The sequence below is a fragment of the Hakea prostrata genome, chromosome 4 (assembly GCF_041222555.1).
Source record: "Hakea prostrata isolate BN-2017 chromosome 4, UWA_Hpros_2, whole genome shotgun sequence".
NCBI classification, from domain to species: Eukaryota; Viridiplantae; Streptophyta; class Magnoliopsida; order Proteales; family Proteaceae; genus Hakea; species Hakea prostrata.
The window spans coordinates 597,126-613,993 of NC_142603.1; the positions used below are offsets into that span (position 1 = coordinate 597,126).

Here is a 16,868-nt window from a genome sequence, read left to right on the forward strand (position 1 = left end):
TAAATCCAGCAACCTCAACCCTAGCCAAACCCTGTTCTTCCCTCTCCTAAACCCTAAAACCATTCAATACAGCCCTATACCATATCTGTAGAGTTTTAAGGAACCCTAATTGTATTGCTAAATCAATTGAGTGATCACCGGCCCTCAATTTGGGGGTTACAAAAAAGATCTATCAAGTCTGCTCGCATACAAAGTCTTGTCTTGTCACTAAGATATCTAACCTCTCTTCTACCCCAGATCCCTTGTTTTAGTTAAAATCAGTATAGGATCTTATTCAATTATCTGGCATCCCAGTGAATTTTGATTTTTCACATCCGATTGAATCAGATTCTGTCATTCATCATAAACCAGAATAACATGGATTTGAGGACATGCCTATATCAGCTCTCACTATCCCTGTTTACATATCAAATGTAGTGCTCTTTCCAGAGGACCTTTGCTTTTAAAGGAAAAAAAACAGACCAGATTCTTCATTAAACTTACAGAAATAGCCTATTCTAAGTATCATTATCGTTTCCACCTCCCTTGTTTACGTGTGTATTCTTCCAACATACTCCAAAATCAAATATAAGCCAGTCATGATCATTAAAAAAATAAAAATAAAAAAGAGGATTGCAGTCTCTTCATGCAGATGAATGACAGACCAATCGACCAAAATAATTTTAATCCTCTTATCTTGAAATATTGGATTCTGAAGCTTTCCTCCGTGTATCTATCTTGGCATCAACACTTATTCTAGTTGCATCTTCTCATCAATAAAAATTGCACTATCAGCCAGTCATAATAATGACAGACCAAACGACCAAAATAGTTTTAATCCTCTTATCTTGAAACATTGGATTCTAAAGCTTTCTCCCAAAATCTCTCTTGGCATCAACCCTTATTCTAGTTGCATATTCTCATCAACCAAAATTGTATTGCTTACAAACTAATACCAAGTGCACTGCGAGAATCCTTCTTTGAAAATGTCTAGTATCTTCCATGATTATTGCAACACTAGCAAATAGAGGGTCACTGACTACAGTTTCGACCATGGTTGGCATGGTTTCTAGATGACCCATGGCATTGGAAGGGAATTGGATGGGAAGTGACACCAACAAGGCACCCACATGCCTAGGTGAAACTTTGACAACTAACGAAAAGACCAAGCCTAGTGCCAAAGGCTTCTGCACAAGCAAAGTCCATCGGGGGTGTTTGGGGGACAATTTTTCTACGTAGTGTTACCGCAGCAATTTTGGCTGAGAGGCTGTTTAAATACCTTGACCTCAAGCTACAACTTTGGTCCATGGACCACAACCTGGATCCCTAGGTGACACCTTGACAACTAAGTGTCAACAAATATATCCTTACTACATCAAAGCAACTTGAAACCTTTTTACAACCAACAGATACCAATAAAATAGATACACCATCATACTCGTTAATCAGGTAGAACTTTTCTTTTTATCAATATAAAAAATTCAACACCAAATCCACACATACAAACACAGAAAAGTAGAATCTTACCAGATTCGAGAAGTTTCTGCCATTCAAGGTCATCATTGCTGCTTCTGCAAAGGCTTGTGCTGCTTCTGCATCAGCTTCTGCTGCCTCTGCCTCTCCTGTTGCCTCTTCAGCTTCAGCAATAGCTGCTTCTGCCTCTGCTACTGCCCGTGCAGCAGCAGCAGCAGCCTCTTTAGCAGTCATATGTCGCATCTTGGCCAGCTCTGCATCTACCTGGGATCTAGTAAATGTCTTCACATCATCTTTTTCTGAATCTTTCTGTCTTCCTTCAATGAATGACAGGCCAGAGCTTATTTTTCTTCCTTCTACCAAAATTGAGGTTGGCGCCAATCTGTACTTACGCTTTACCTTTCAAGTTATTGCTATAACTTATCAGCTAATATTCCAAAAGGGCATAAAAATTAACATAGAAATAAGTTGAAAAAAATTCAGGTCATAAGTCCAGTGCTCAGCTTGAGATTATGTTCAGCATTAATCCAGCTATCTGTGGTTCTAAACAAGTCCTAACTCGTCTGTTTTCAACAATATGACTCCACTCAGCATTTTTATTTTTATTTTTCCGCTCAAAATAACTTTTAAAACTACAATTTAAGAATAGGTCATCTAAGCGAAGCCATGAAAGACAGGCTGTCAGCCATGCAAATTAGTAAAACAATGGTATCCAGTCATATCCAAAGGCTGCAGTACTGGAAACCCCTTCCCCAGACCATCTAATATTAATCCCATGAGCATCAAGGAAAACAATTGTATCTAAATGACCAACAGCTACTAGATATAGTAATTAAATTTTATTTTTCATTTCTCACTCATGAACATTGTCAAATAGAACTATTTTTTTCAGTTAACTATCATTATTAAGACAAAGAGTAAATAAAAACTAACAAAGCATGAAGTTATTGGGACATTCCAACCTTTGGTAGCATCAACCAACTTTTTGATAATCTATCTCAGATCGATGCCCTTGAATGTAACCCTAACCCTAACTGGGAGGAAATCAATCTCAGAAAGGCAAGACTCATGGATTTTAGAAGCTGAAGAATGTTTTGGTACCAGAAAGCTAAAGGAAAGTATATCTCAGACGGTGACAAGAATACCAGATATTACCATCTGTCTACAAGAATCCAGCACCAGTCAAAGTGAAGTTCCACAACAGAAAAGAGGGGGGAGGGGGATCACATATACAGATCCCCATGGCATTGCTTTGGTGTTAGCAAAATTCATGCAAGATCAAAACACTTCCTCCAACCCCTTGGATTCCTCTTTTGTTGAATGTCTGTCCTCCCCCCCGGGGCGCGTTGCAGATAGTTTAGAGTAACTGCATATCTCCGACACCCCATTAATTGAGGAAGTTAAGGAAGTGGTGTTCTCCCTGGGACCCTATAAAGCCCCTGGCTTTGATGGCTTTAATGCCCTGTTTTATCAGAAGTTGGGGATTTAATTAGTGGAGATCTGTTTAACCTTGTGAGGGATTTCTTTACCACTCTGTCGTTCCCCTTTGCAACAAACCACACCTTACCATGTTTTATCCCCAAAAAAAATAATGCAACACAGGTGACTGATAGCCTGTGTAATGTCAGCTATAAAGTCTTAACCAAAATTTTAGCCCACATATTAAAACCACTACTCCACTCCTTTATCTCTCCATGTCAAACTGCTTATGATGCAAATAGGCAAATATCAGAAAATATGTTCCTCGCCCAAGAAATCTTCCACTTCATGAGAAAACCAAGGGCAAAAACAGGTTATGTGGCACATATATAGATATGTCTAAAGCCTATGATAGGGTGTGGAGCGGGGGGCCATCTCCAAACTCTTCACATGCCTAGATTTTGAGGAAACATGGTGTAAATTGTAATATGATACAAGTTCTAATCTCCTCAGCATCATTCTCCATTAAACTCAATGGCTGTCCTTATCAGTGGTTTAAGGGGTCCAAGGGCCTTCGTCAAGGGTGCCCTCTCAGTTCCTATCTCTTCCTAATAATCATGGAGGTCATGTCTAGGTTGCTGAATGAATTTATATCTCTTGATCTATTATCAGGAATTACAGTGCAAGACAAGCACCAGAAATCACTCACATTTTTTTGCAGACGACACTCTTTTATTTTTCTGAGCAAAGAAGGAAGACCTCTTAGCTCTCAAAGCAGCAATTGAACTCTTTTCCGACATTACCGGGCAAGAAATCAACTCCGAGAAGTGTGGAGCTTTTTTTAGTAGAAACGTAAGCAATAATGACAAACCTCAACTCCTGCAAACCCTAGGCGGTGGCAGAGATGAAAAAGGATGCAACCTATTTGGGTACCAACCTCTTCTTTGAACGTGAAAAGAAAACGAACTTCAGGCCTGACTTGCTACTTGGAAGTCCTCCAATTTATCTAATGCAAGAAGGGGAATCCTGTTACAGACAGTGCTAGAATAATGTCTCTGTATCATATGCATGCTTTAGATTCCCAAAATACCTTCGTAAAAACCTGGATTCCCTATGCCAAAAATTCTGGCTAGTGAATCCCAAGAAAAAGAAGCCACTCACCTTAATTTCATGGGACAAATGCTGCAAACCAAAGCCCCTATGAGGATAGGGTTTCAAGAAGATGGAAAAGTACAACAAATGTCTCTTACTCAAGCAAGGATGGAGATTGTTAACTCAATCGGATTCTTTATGGGCAAAAATGCTGAAGGCCAAATACTTCCCAAACTCGTTAGGCGGCAATAGGACTACCAAAGCAGTTAGGTCAAATTTTTTCAATACAACTACTTTTAACTAATAAATTTCTATTATAAGCTAAACAAAGATTCAAGAATCACATTCATCCAAAAAAAATCAAGAAACATAATTATGAAATATTATCTATCCCCCCCCCCCAACCAACAAACAAACAAAAAAAAAATCCACAAAAATAAGTTCATTTCATCAAGCATCGTAACATAATATGACTATGAACCATATCAAATTGTAAGTATGAAAATGAAAGTAGTAATTTTACATTTTTCATTTCATAAATGGTTTTGTGAAATTATTTGACCAAATTGCTTTTACCCAACTTTTTGTAAATGAAAGAATAATTTTCAGATCCGAATAGGAATTGATATGTTCGTTCTTTAACCACTTTTTTTACCAAACACGATGAATTAATAGATCAAATTATTCCAATTTGCAAATCATTATCCATTTAATGATTCACTAGCTCCCAATTCCAAAATGACTAACAATTAAATTCATATACCGCTTTGTAGAATAAAATTTGATTTTAAAAAAATATATTAAGTCAAAATGTTAAGAAAACAACTGCTTCAGCACCTAGGCAACAATAACGCATACAAGGTGACAAAGAGGCTGAAAAAAACCATGTCAACAAAGCAAATGCAAATAAGGCAGTTCAAAAACTGCCTTACCGCCTGGGCAGACACTTTGACAGCCATGCTTTTGGCATCTCTTTAATGCAGGTCTTCCGGTTAACACTATACTTTCTCAAAGGACACCAATACAACCGAACTATGTACTATGTGGAGATCAGACAGAACCACACAGTGCGACCAAGGAGACTATTAGCTTCTCATTTCTCCCAAGATGTTATAAAAATGGTTCCAAATTTCCTTGAACTTGTAATTATCTGTCTTTTATCCTCGTACTTCGTTACCTTTAAAACATTGTAATGTAGTCTCCCTAAATAACAGTTTCAAGTCAACCACTGGAGATGGAGATAACGTGATGCGTGATGTGAAGAAGGGCCCGAGGCCCAACCAAGATGGCACAACTAGGGCAGGCTGAATCACTGTAGGGGCAATTTGGTCATTTTCCAGCCCTAATTAGTTGCTGATTTTATTTTCAGAAGTTTTGTTTTATTTTTCTGAATCCAATGCTCTCTTATAGTCTTAGTTTGAGTTAGTTATTGACTTCTAATTAGGTCTCGTAATTCAAATGAAGTTCTTTTATTTAATGTGGCTGTTATTTAGTTGTTAAAAGTGTCCTAAGTTACGATGGAAACACTAGTTGAGTTAGTTTCTAAATTGCTAGTTGGGTCTAAGTCAGTTTCCCAATTAGAGCTTAAATCTTTCTTTCTAGATGTAAGGCTATAAATAAGCCATTCTCTTCATTGTAGAGACAGTCTGCATTGAATGAAGATTGAAGAATTCTTGTGGGAATCAAGTCATGGTTCTCTTGGGAGGGCCATGACGGGACTCTTTGCCCCTTTCCTTTAATTGCAGCATTCATCTTCACGAACCAGCAGTCACCTTCTCTCAAGCAGCCTCCAAATAAGACCAACACCCCTGCCCCTTCCCCCTTCACCCATCGAAGCCTTTCCCCTCCCCTTCCCCTTCTTCACAGCCTAGGTAACCCCATCCCCTACCACTGCGGCCACTCAAATCCCCTCCCCTACCCCCTGCGACACTTCCTAAGCCCTCTCCTCACCCCTACAATCCCTCTAGACCACTATACCTAAACCCTGCAGCACCCCCCCCCATGTTTCCCTCTTGGCTCCCTCTCTCTTTCTCTGACTTGTGGCAACCAGAAAACTACAAAGAAAAAGAAAAAAGAAAGAACAGAGAAGAAAGAGGAAAGAAAGGAAAAAAGAATTGCCCATGACATTCAAAACCCTAAAACTCTGTTTATCAATTGTTTCATCCAAGAATTATCCCTAAAATCTTCCCTAAACCTTACCAAATCAATCCAAATTGTCCCATTCCTCTTTCAATCAATTCTATGATATATTTTGTCTTTCAAGATCATCCCATGGGAATTTAGTAATACCCTAACTGGTATCTTTTGTCTTTCAAGATTATTCCATGGGAATTTAGTAAAACCCTAACTTTTCTCTAGCAACCCATATACTGATATACCTATCCATAAGTATTCCTTGTTACCTTAGATCAACCCTAGAATTTTGGTGACTATTTTACAGGAAGATTCTGGGCTAACCTTAAATTTTAGGGAAATCTCTCAAGAAAACCTAATTTACATCATATCATTAATGAAAGCTCTACGTTTCTCTGCTATGGCACCTGAAAAGAACTAAACTCCCATTATATCTAGCAAGTCAAGTCTTGTGTCAGTCATATAGGACACAATCGCATAGAAAAAAGGCTCAAGGAACCGATCCATGATTTGATGTCAAAGGAATGTTACCTCCAAATCCCTATGCACCTACCCCCCCCCCCCCCACCCCAAAAAAAAAATTCCCCTGAAAATGTCACCAATACTGTGTGAGGTTCAGGATTCCCAGTTGGGCTTCAGTCTAGGATGAAGCTCATATCAAAACCACCTGATGAGTGCCAATTCCTCCAATATCATTTCAAAACTAACCTTTTTCAATCCAAGAAAATACCATTTGCAATTTTGGTCACGGTATCCCTAGGCTTACAATATGGAAACTCCAAATGGGGTTTATGTAATATAAGATTGCTCTAGAAATCCAAAGGTATGGTTACACAGAGACTTGGCACATGAATTACCTTTATCAATTTCCCAGTTGCAGTCAAATGTTTCAATTTTGCCGAAAGTGATGGCCTTTTGAAGTTTGAAGGAGCCCAGCATTGATCCTACAAAATGAAAAACTGAGAAAGTCAGAACCAAAAACTAAAATTTGAGAAAGCATTTCATCTGCAAAAAGAGTTCCCGAAATAGAACCTATGCATTATAACACTAGAACTAAAAATACTTGGGACAAGACCTAGTGAATTGAGTTCATCCAAACTGAAAATATCAAAACATCGTCTCCTATTCTTCATGCCCTGGACTATGAGTCAGTGATTAAAGCTGGCAATGGGTTTAGTGCAGCCTGATACGGATAAGTATAGAGAGTGAAACTCAGAATGAGGGATTCATACCAAAAAAAAGTCAGGGTTCATACAAAAAAAAAAAAAAAAAAAAAAGCCAAGCAGGCTAATAGGGCTGTCACTGGGTCAGAATGTCAGATACAGAGCAGATGTGTACATATTCATTTTTTGCCCCTCCCCGAAACAGACTCTGCTTGTGCAGAAGCCTTGAGCGCCTCATTCACCTAATTATGTAAATAGATACCCAAAATAAAATAAAACATCAAGTGTATCTCTATAGATCCAATAATCAATACCCAGTTAGATTAAACTAGTTACCAAACAATTGTTCATGTACTAAATAATATATATATAAAATACATATTAAAATATAAAGTATTCCACTTATTAAATGAAGAAAAAGGTGGAACTGTACATATCAATACCCTCTACAGAATAAGTAACTTTTAATTTATTAAAATGATACCTAAGACCTCTAATAAATGGGGAACTAAAAATGCAAATGATAAATGGCTTGGATGGCCATCTATCCATATCCAAGCTTTGACCAGATTGAATACGAATTTGGATTGACAACCCAGTCCATTGACAGGACTGCTGGTCAAGTAATTTGAGCAGGAAGTAAAGAGACCTGCCTAGCCTAGAAGCAGTTGGGCTCGAAACCAGACATCCAAGCAGAAAGTACCACTAATTGAAGCAGTTTAGCATATCCCCACCCAACCTTTCTCCACAGCAGAATAGCAGAGCAGAAGAAGCTATGCTTGGAGAATTGGCAAGAGGTTCACATGCCAGGGAAATGCATAAAACACACACGCCCAACACAAGAAGATAAACAAACCATAGTTTTCAGGACAGCCCATAGTATGTTTGATGAAGGAACAGAGCCTTCACGCACCAAATGAAAGGTCAAGACTAGGAAAAGACCCTAGGGTCGCTAGCCAGAGCTCTAAAACGAAAGAACAACTCTATACTTACTATTTTCTTTTTACCGTTAGTACAATTTGATTTTTTTAAGTGTTATGGTACAATAAGATTGGGCAGTGACAGTTTTGTAATTATGCCCGATCATAAGGGCAGTTTTGTCCTATCAGGGAGTTATTTTAATTTCCCAATTAAGGCCCACGTAAAGGTCTGAATTACAAAGACCACTTCTAGATGTTTTGATTTCCTAGTCTAAGTCAGGAGTTCATGTTCAAATAGAACCCTCTACTTGTTTGTCAAGAGTTACATTCCCACTAGGAATGCTGGGTTTTTTGTTATAAATAGACCCATTTGATAGGAGGGTACCATTCAGGTTATCAATGATGTTTGTTCAGATTTGACTTCTGAGTGTCTGCTGGTGCAAAAATTGCTTTGTTCAGTTTGGGCAGAGATAGGACCAAGATTGAAGAAACACTAAGGTTCAAGGTGAAGTCAAACTTAGATCCTTGCAGTGGCTCAAAGGACAGCCTTCAATAACTCCATCCCATTCGATCCAAGCATCTACAAGGCCCCTTATCGAGGAAGCTAGCAGCCTATCCAAATCCACTTTAATTTCTATTTTACATCCTACACTAAACACTAAACACTAAACTCAATCTTTTCTTCCCAATCAAGAACACTCACATCTCCCAAACCACCCATCATAATCCAGCCGAACTTCAGCCGTAACATCCCCGCCATACCAGCCAGTGTCACAGTTCCTGATTTGAATACCATTCTTGAAACCCTAAATTAAGAAACTTCATACCTTTCAAAAGCTTCCATAACTGGGAGAGTATAAACTACAAAGTAAACCCTATATTTAATCCAACTTTCACCAGATTCTCAGCAAGAGGATCTTGGAGTGGACCTAGATCTAGGGCTAATTTATGGGTTCTAGGATTTAGAAAGGGGTAGGGTTACGTCCGGCTAGGGTTTTGTAATTCAGACTTGTATCTTTGCTGTCTTGTTGAACTTCAGATATGAACCTTACAGTTTAAATTTTTAGATTCTAGGGTTTCTAGGGTTTGGATTGTGGCTAGGGTTAGATTGAGGGTTCAAATAGGTGATGTAGAAGCTAACTCTAGAAGGGTTTGGGATTTGGTTAAAGGATTATGATTTTTTTGGGTTTTGAACTTTTAAGGGTTAGGGTTTCCTGAAGATGAAGACAAGTTGCAGCAAATTCTGGGGTTTAGGGAGAAGGGAGGAAGCTGAAAGCTAGGATTGAAGGTAGGGCTAGGAAAGGGGGATCTAATCTTCTAGTAGGGTTACGTCTTTGGGTAGGGAAGGTTTAGGTGTAGGTTTGGTTTTTTTATTCTGAAATTCGAGTTTTGTAATTTCTGGAAATTCCAGAAGTGTCGCATGGTTGAAGGAGGAAGAAGAAGAAAAGGAAAAAGAGAAGGGCTGGGATTACTAACCAAGGATTGGGGAAGGAAGGGGGTGAAGGATTAGGTTTGAGTGAGGGGAATGGGGGAGGGGATTGGTTTTACTGGTGTTTGGGGTGGGGAAGAAGCCTGCAGATGGAAGAGAAGGAAGAAGAAACACTAAGATGGGCTGGGTACAAATGTACCTACTTGCAGATGGAAGAGGGAAGCTGGATCCAAAATTCCGCAGAAATTCTCCTTCAAACAGTAGCCGCATGCCCTCCCCCCCCCCCCAAGGGGAACCCACGACTCCACTTTATGTTCCTTCAACTCTCAATCAATTTCATAATCATAAACTGATTTGTTTACATTGTAGAGAAGCTTATTTATAGCCTTTAGATGAAACTCACACTAGAATGTTATTTTAGAAGACAAATCAAACTAAAACTCTTACTTAACTCATATAAGGACTCTATCATATCTCACTCTAGAAGGATCCCAATTAGAAACTAAGAATAGATATGGAGTCCCTGCAAGAAGTAGACTGAAACTAGGAGACTCCCTTAAAACTTAGGAATTTCAACCTAACAAGGGCTCTTCAATAACACCACAAATAACGACTCAAACTCAAAAATAGTAGATCTAGGATCCTATAAACATATTGGACACTACTAAACCCTAAGTGGAGTCAACTATACTTGGACGAAAATGCTTGGGTTGTTGGTAGGGTATAGATAACCCACCAGGCGTCTTTGGGTGGTCCTAGATCTTGTTTACATCAATTCACCCCTTCTTGGGAAAAATTCAACCTCGAATTTTACAATGATATGGAGAAGTAATGAGTGTTGCTGCTCGTACCGGTACTAGGCAAAACTTAGGCAAAGCGGGAATGCGAGGAACGTAGTCTTCGAGTTTGGGAGCCTTCACTTCAAAGAACCATGGGAGCAGGAGAAAGTCAAAATGCTCAAGGTATAAATTTTGGTCGAAATTACCGAAATTTTGATAGAAATATCCACAAAAAATGAAAACAAAACTCCAAGAATTCCCTAAAGTCCAAAGTTTTGACCAAATTTCACAGGTTTCGACAATAAAACTTATTTTTCCTTGGTTTTTGTTGTTGATTTCTATCTCAAACCTAATTTCTACAATTACTTTGCCTTCAAACTCCTCTTTGGCCTCCAAACACCTTTTAAGCCACAACAGTTATTCATGGGCCTAAGCCCAAACTACAAAGGGAACTCGTCGACAACAGAATGTGAAGCATACCCAACAATTCCTAACTTCCCATTTTTTTAATTTTTGTTTTGTTCAAGCCTTAAATGATCTTATATTGCGTTGAAATTAATATATGTTCATTCTAGGACTATTGATCTATGAATGTGTTGTTAAACTTATATTTTGATGATTGCAATTATTTTTTCAATTTTTTATTTTAAAAACTAGTTTCTAAATTTCAAAATACATATTTACACATGATATATGGGCTTGAACTTAATACATGTGAGACACCATCACTTGATCTAGTTGATCATTGTATTTTGTAGACTTGTTGTATCTCTAACCATTCTATCAAACAATTCATGTATGTTGATAATTCTATGCATGTATGCAATAGAGTTTGCACTTGTTGGAACCAGTCATTTGTTAGTATACCTGAACTTAATACATGTGAGACACCATCACTTGATCTAGTTGGTCATTGTATTTTGTAGACTTGTTGTATCTCTAACCATTCTATCAAACAATTCATGTATGTTGATAATTCTATGCATGTATGCAATAGAGTTTGCACTTGTTGGAACCAATCATTTGTTAGTATACTTGAATGATAATTTTTTAGTGGTTTGTATGTTCTTTTTCCCCCTTCTAGGGGGGGGGGGCAAAATATTAGTTCCACTTTGTTTACGATGCTCTAAATAGGTAGAATGGAAAAAATCAGATGAAAATGAGGTCATATAAGGCCCAAAACCTAGGTTCGAAATTTATAAAAAAAAAAGACCAGGTTTCCACCAAAATTTCAGTCAAACCTGAAAATTTTGGTTTTCTGCTAGGCTGAAACTTAGGTTTCGACCAAAATTTTCTCCATGCTTGTTCTCAAAATCAGCCATCATGTTCCCAAAATCTTTCTTATCCTTAGCTCCCATTTAATAGTCATCTTCATTATGTTGTCATGGACTTCTCTGGTACCATCTTCAAATCTTTCTTTTCTCCGATGATCACGAGCACATACTTCATTTCTTCAAGAATATCATCAAAGACTTCTATGGGAGGTTCACAATTACCTTCTTCACTTCCGCTGTGTTAACCTTTTGTTTCTTCTCCAGGAATCTCCTTTATCTGCATAGCCTCTGTAGTTTCAAAGGCTAACTTTTCCTTGGACAAAATAGGCTCAAGAGCCAGGTCAAACGAATGATTAATGCCGCATGGAATAAAAGCTAGACCAAGTAATACTTTTGTTGTCACTTCGAAATTTGGGGCAGCAACTTTTGTTCTTTTGGGTCAGATGGTGTTGTTACTTCGATCTCATCCTTATAACCTACAGCACCATCTTCTGCTATCATAATCCGTTCATCAAGGATTAAGTCAATCTTTAGTCCGTCTCTGCTTTACCTTTTTTGTTTGTATCTAGCACCAACTCTAGAAGGTGCTTCTAGATTGGTGGAGAAGGTTCATCCTCTGGTTGTTTAATTTTGGTCTAGGTGATCAAGGGTCAACTCTAGTGGCTTTCTTCTCTAAGGCCTTCGAATCCTTTGGGAGAAACAACCAAGGCCTGCAATTGGGTACCGAAATCCTTCTTATGGGTTTTGAGAGCTTGCTTCTTCTTGATCTCTTCAAGAAGAATTAAGGGAAGGAGTACAATTCTTTAACCCTTACGATGAAACTTACATATATTTTCCCCACCCATAATTGTAACACCATTGTCATATAACCAAGGTCTCCCAAGTATAATGTCATACAACCTCATAGGAACTACATCACACCCGACTCCTCAAAGTAAGAGTGGAGGTTAATGGACACAAGACATCTCTATAATGCTTCCACTCTATCACTGTTAAGGAGGGACACTCTATAGGGTTGGGGATGTTTATCTAATTTAAGACTAGCCCTTTTAACAAATCCCTCAGATAGTACATTCACACAACTACCATTATCAACTATTACTTTGGTTGTATGATCACCTGATTTGAGTCTAGTGTAAAAGATACAGCTTCTCCTCCTCATTTTCCTCAGTTTTTCCTACCAAGATTCTGAAGATGACATTGAAGTAAGGCTCTAGGTCCACTCCAAGATCCTCTTCTTGAGAAGCACTAGTCTTCTAGGGTCTGTAGAACCCTACACTTGAAGGTAATTGACTGGTTATGGATTCTAGTGTTTAGAAAGGGATAGGGTTAAGTTCGGATGGGGTTTTGTAATTCAGGCTTGTTGAAATATACCCAAGTTTTGGGCTGTTTTACTGTTCGTGTGAATAGTATTATGCCAGTGATGTTGTTCTACTTTCTATTTCTAATGTAAGAATCTTGCTACACAAGTTTTGGGAGTTTCTAGAAAGCATAGTTTCTATTTTGGTGATAGTCTCTATTTTCAGAACATTCTATTTTAGGAGCTAGAAAGTTACTAAAGTTGTCATTTTTTGTTTCTTTTTTCTAGAGGATAATTATTTGTCTTCCAAATTGTATTAGATTCATTAGAAGCTATAAATTAAAGGGCTCTACGATTCTAGACTCTTTAGCTAGAATCCTAGGCTTCTCTGTTGGTTCTTAATCTCTCTTCTCTTATTCTTCTTCTCTCTTTCCTCTGCTCAAGTTCAGCTGTTGTTTTGATTATTTAATGTTTGTTTTCTAACAAGGCTTGCATCTTAGTTGTCTTGTTGAATTCCAGACCCAGACCTTCAAGTTTAAACTTTTACATTCTAGGTTTTATGAGAATTAGGGTTTCTAGGGTTTGGATTGCAACTAGGGTAAGGTCAAGTGTTCAATAGGTGATGAAGCTAACTCTAAAAGGGTTTGGAATTTGGTTAAGGAATAAACGAGTTATTGGGTGTAGAAGTTTCTAGGGTTAGGGTTTCCTAATGACAAAGACAAGTTAAATCAAATTCTAGGCTTTAGAGGAAGGGGGTGACAGCTAGGAGTGAAGGTAGGGTTAGGGAAGGGGGTTACAATCTTCTACTAGGGTTAGGTCTTTGGGTAGGGGAGGTCTAGGTTAGGCTTGGTTTTCTGATTTTAAAATTCTGGTTTTGTAGTTTCTGCAAATTTCAGAAGGGTGGCATGTTTGAAGGAGGAAGACAAGAGGGGGTGAAGAATTAGGGTTGAGTAAGAGGAATAGGGTTGCTGCAGCGGTCCCCCCCCCCCCGGGGGAATGGTGGTGATTTCTGATGGGGAAGGGGACTGGTCTTACTGGTTTGGGGTTGAGAAAGAAGCTTGCAGATGGAAAAGAAGGTGATGCAAAACCAGGTTTAGGGTTAATCTTCAGGATCTTCTAATTTGGAACCAGCACACAATTAGGGTTTCTAGGTATTTTGTTTAGGGTTTTTATAGGTTCTAACACTGCCTAGGCATGCTGAATTTGAAGTCCCAGATCTGAATTTATAAAGGAATTAAAATTCAGACTAAAAAATCAAATCCTATCTCAGGTCGGACTGGGATTAGGGTTTCAGCCAGAGGGGAAAGGAGGGCTAGGGCTGATGGTTCTGCAAGACAGAAAAGCTGTGATGAATGTTTTAGGGTCCAGGACTGGTTTAGGTAAGACGGGATGAGGTTTTAAGATGTTTCAGAAATTTTCTGGAATTTCTGAAAATCCTGCAACTTGCACTTGAAGAAGATGAAGTGCAGAAAATTCAAAAACCTAGAAAACAGGGCTGCTTTGGGTAAAATAATGTTAGGACTCTGTTCTAGGCTTAAGGGAGACCAAAAGGAAAGCGTAAAGCGTTCAACTGGGGCTGGGAATGTGACTTTCCTATTAGGGCTAGGACTAAGGGTGTGGGGAAGAAGAAGAGCATGGGAGATGGCTTCTAGGGCTTGGGGAAGGGCTGGAAAATTCAGAAAAGTGAAGGGGAAGGTAAGAGGGTATTTGTGATGGGGTTAGGGCTGCTCCTAAGGTCTGAAACTAAAGGAAAGGGGCTGGGATAGCTGCGGACAGAAAGAGAAGCAGGCAGGGGTAGGGGATGGGGTTTAACCTATGTGTATATTGAAGGAACTGCAGAAAACTCTTTGTAGGATGCTTGACTAGATGATTGAAGATCTTGAGGTCGAAGAACGGTGCAGAAATCCAGCCGCAGGTAACCCCTCCTAGGGAACCCACGACTTCCCAAGTCTATTTTCTCAAAACTCAATTCATTCAATTCATCTCTGAAAAATTACATCAAATAACTAGGCTATTATAGCCTCCACTGACCTTCCTAGACTCAAATAATGAATCCCTACTAAATTGGGTTTCACTTACCTACTTGAATAGAACTTAACTAAATAGAACTCCTTTTAAGATAAGGTTCCTAAAATTAGTGAACCCTATCCTCCCCTACCAACAACTCCAACTAACATTCAAAGACCAACATTAACTCAATAATTAGGAGTCCAAAACAGGAAATAAAAACAGAATCATTTTCCTAAAATAAAACTGGACTTGGACAACCAAATATGACTCGATCCAGGGGTAGGAAATGACCATTCTACCCCTGGATAGAATTTGGCCCCCTTTGTTTAAGGCCCTATTTCAGATGGGCTTAGGCCCCTTCTAGGCTCTTTTGAGGCTGCCTGGGGGCTGGATACATCAGAAGGAAGAGGAGAGGCAGGGGTTGGCCTGCTTAAGCATACTTACTATAAGATAGAAGAGGGAAGCTGGAATTCCAAAATTATGCAGAAATTATCCTTCAAACAATAGCTGCATGCCCCCCCCCCTCAAGGGAACCCACGACTCGCTTTACGTTCCTTAAAAATTCTCAATCAATTTCACAAATCATAAACTGATTTGTTACATTGTAGAGACGCTTATTTATAGCCTTTAGAATGAACTCCCGCTAGGACTCTATTTCAGAAGACAAACCAAACTAAAACTCCCACTTGACTAAAGAATCTTTACTCATACAAGGACTCCACCATATCTCACTCTAGAAGGATCCAAATTAGAAACTAAGAGTATATGTGGAGTCCTTGCAAGAAGCAGACTGAAACTAGGAGACTCCCTTACAACTTAGGAATCCCGACCTAACAAGGCCTCTTCAATAACTCCACAAATAATGACTCAAACTCAAAGTAAAAGTAGTTCTAGTGTCCCACAAACATTCTAGACCCAACTAAACCCTAAGTGGACTCAAATTGAAAATACTCCTATACTTGGATGAAGTTGCCTGGGTTGTTAGTAGGGCCTCAGGGTACTGGTAACCCCCGGGCCCTCTTTGCATGGTCCAAGATCTGGTTTACATCATCACCCAGTTGAGACCCCTTTGGACAAGGAAACAAAGGGCTTGCACCAAGAATTTGCCCCAACTTCTTGAACTTCTTGGAACCTACCTTAAACCCTTGGAACCCAATCCAGACTACCCTATACATACCCATTACAACCTATGATGTAACCCAGGGTCTGGGCTAGTCTTCAGGATCCTCCCAATTAGAACCAGCAGAACTAGTAGGGCTAAAACATTGCTTTTTAGGTAGATATCTCACTGGACAGCAGTAAATAATGTTCCAAACGCCTTACGGATAGGCTAATTTGAAGCCCAAGTCTAGGTTTAGGTAGTGTAGAGTTAACTGGGAACAGTCAGCCAGCTTAGATCTAGTGCTGGAATTTAATAAAAAGTCTTCTGTTTTAAGTTTAATGGGGATGTAATTGCAGAATTTAATAAAAAGTCTTCTGTTTTAAGTTTAATGCATGATAAGAGGGGAAAGGAAGGTGCTATCCTAATGGATGAAGGACAGGGTGAAAGGGGTAGAGAATCCTAGGGGTTTTAGGATTGGGATGGGCTGCTACTGCCACAAGGATGAAGGATGGATGGGGTGTTTTGCACAAGGGTTAGGGAGGGGAATATGGTTGTACTTACTTGGTTGGAGTGAAGGATCTCTTAATGGTCGCTGGAACTTGGTTGTATCTAGGCTGCTGTAAGCTTGAAGAGGACGGTGAAAACTGGAGTTTGCAGAAAATTGCAAAAAAATGTTGAACATTCAAAGCCCAAGTTGTGCACTTCCTCCTAGGAACCAATGACTCCCAAGGCTTCCTTCAATGCTTGTTTATTCAATTCCTCAAACCTGCTTTTCACATGAGGGGGTGGCTCTCT

The 16,868-nt window shown here is 39.1% G+C and overlaps 1 protein-coding gene across 6 annotated transcripts in view; it reads right to left on the bottom strand.

The window, feature by feature from the left end:
• Positions 1-16,868, bottom strand: part of LOC149016883 (telomere repeat-binding factor 1-like) — a 55,914-nt gene that overhangs the window by 11,705 nt on the left and 27,341 nt on the right. For all 6 annotated transcript variants that reach the window (XM_089151148.1, XM_089151146.1, XM_089151147.1 and 3 more), the window contains 2 exons: positions 6,954-7,040; positions 1,507-1,851 (listed from right to left, as the gene is read on the bottom strand). In XM_089151148.1, the coding sequence (XP_089007274.1) occupies positions 1,507-1,851; positions 6,954-7,040 (432 nt within the window). The remainder of the gene's footprint in view (positions 1-1,506; positions 1,852-6,953; positions 7,041-16,868) is intronic.